General features: G+C 56.7%; 1 protein-coding gene across 4 annotated transcripts in view; it reads right to left on the bottom strand.

Moving 5' to 3' along the window:
- The window catches only part of LOC102037791 (lethal(3)malignant brain tumor-like protein 3), a 32415-nt gene that overhangs the window by 11891 nt on the left and 18994 nt on the right, over window positions 1–1530 (bottom strand). For all 4 annotated transcript variants that reach the window (XM_031061853.1, XM_031061854.1, XM_031061852.1 and 1 more), the window contains one exon: window positions 42–208. In XM_031061853.1, coding sequence (XP_030917713.1) covers window positions 42–208 — 167 coding nt within the window. The remainder of the gene's footprint in view (window positions 1–41; window positions 209–1530) is intronic.

Raw genomic sequence — 1530 nt, forward strand, 5'->3', positions numbered from 1 at the left:
CCTGCATCCCGGGAGAGTGGAGCAGGGAACAGGTAACTCACCTCCTCCACAGTCCATTTGGCAACTTGTTTGGCTGTCAGGCCCGAGACCTCCGGCAAGAGCCTGCAGTGCTGCTCCCAGAAGAGATGGAGGCGATGGGTCGGGTTAGAGGCCAGGGAAGGCATGAAGATAGACTGGTGGAGGGCCTGCTGGAGATCCAAATCAGGGCCTGAAAAAGGAAACACCATAAGTCAGAGACAGGCTTCAAGTAGGAGCAACTACATGAAAGCAGGAAGAAGGCTCACAGCCTGGAGGGGAAAGCAAGGCAGGGTGAGCAGAGCCAGGCACAGCTACTGTGTGGCACACGGAGCTCTCAGGACGTTCTCTCCCTCCCGAGCAGGAGAAAGGGAAAAAAAAGGTAAGATCGCCAGGCTGAAGGCTTTATCATTAGCTTCTTCCCTGGAAAATGATGTCATGCTGCTAACAGAGAAGATGTTTGCAGCATATTATTGACAAGGTGGAGGAATTCTGGTAACAGCATCCTCAGCTGGGAACTGATGGCACCGTTCCAGCCCCAGCTGTAGCCAGAGCTCTGTGCTGCCAGCATGGCCTGGGCTCACTCCCCAGGAGACTCCCAGGCCAGGAGTGCTCAAGGTACCTCCAGACATCAGCTCCCTCCTCATGTGTCAAGTGAAGCTCTGAAAACCAAGGCAAAAAAAGGAGGAAGGAATCACCCCTCCCTAATGAGATCACTGGAGCAATGCAGAGTCACGGTCCTGCAGGGACGTGCTGGTTATACAACAGGAAGCCAGGCAAGGATGGGAGCAGGCTGGGAAGTACTCCTCTGGTTTATAGCGGCACGGGTGGGGGGGCTACCCTCGACCCCCCCCCACCCCTGCAGGCTGCCCAGCGCCATCCCGTGGCATCTCCGAGCATTCCCACTGCATCCCAGCCCTCGGGAAGGCTCCGTGTGCCTGGAGCAGCCGCTGCTCTGCCCCTCTGCTGACCTTGCTGCCTCTGCTGCCCCAGCTTCTCTGCCTCTCTGCTGCCCCTGCTGCTCTGCTGCTCCAGCTTCTCTGCTGCTCTGCTGCCCCTGCTCAGTGGCTCTCAGTGGGCTGGGGTGTAGGATGTGGGGGGTAAGCAGTCACTATGTGGAAAGCACAGAGGAAAACGGCAGAAATACAAAGAAAAAGCAGGTTCCCAGGGCTTTCCAGCTGCCCCCTAACTGAAGGGGAAGCAGCTCTGGAGGTAAAGCCTGTTCTAGTGAACAGTCACTCCCCTGGCCCCAGAGCCCACTCAGCTCATCTCATCTCCACATCCCTATTGGTCATGGGACAGCATCAAATAGCATCAAATTTCTAATAATGAAACCAAGGGAGGATAAATAAAGCCTGAGTAAGAACTGCTCAGTTCAGGAGCTCCTGGTGGACAGAGGGCACAGGACCTGCTCCTGAGAGGGCTGTTACCCCCTCCTTCCCTGCTGCACTGCTGCAGTGGTGGGGACAGACAGACCAGGTCTTGTCCCCACCTCCTGCTCCAAGAGGTCCCACC

This window comes from Geospiza fortis, unplaced genomic scaffold, assembly GCF_000277835.1.
Source record: "Geospiza fortis unplaced genomic scaffold, GeoFor_1.0 scaffold32, whole genome shotgun sequence".
Classification (NCBI taxonomy): Eukaryota; Metazoa; Chordata; class Aves; order Passeriformes; family Thraupidae; genus Geospiza; species Geospiza fortis.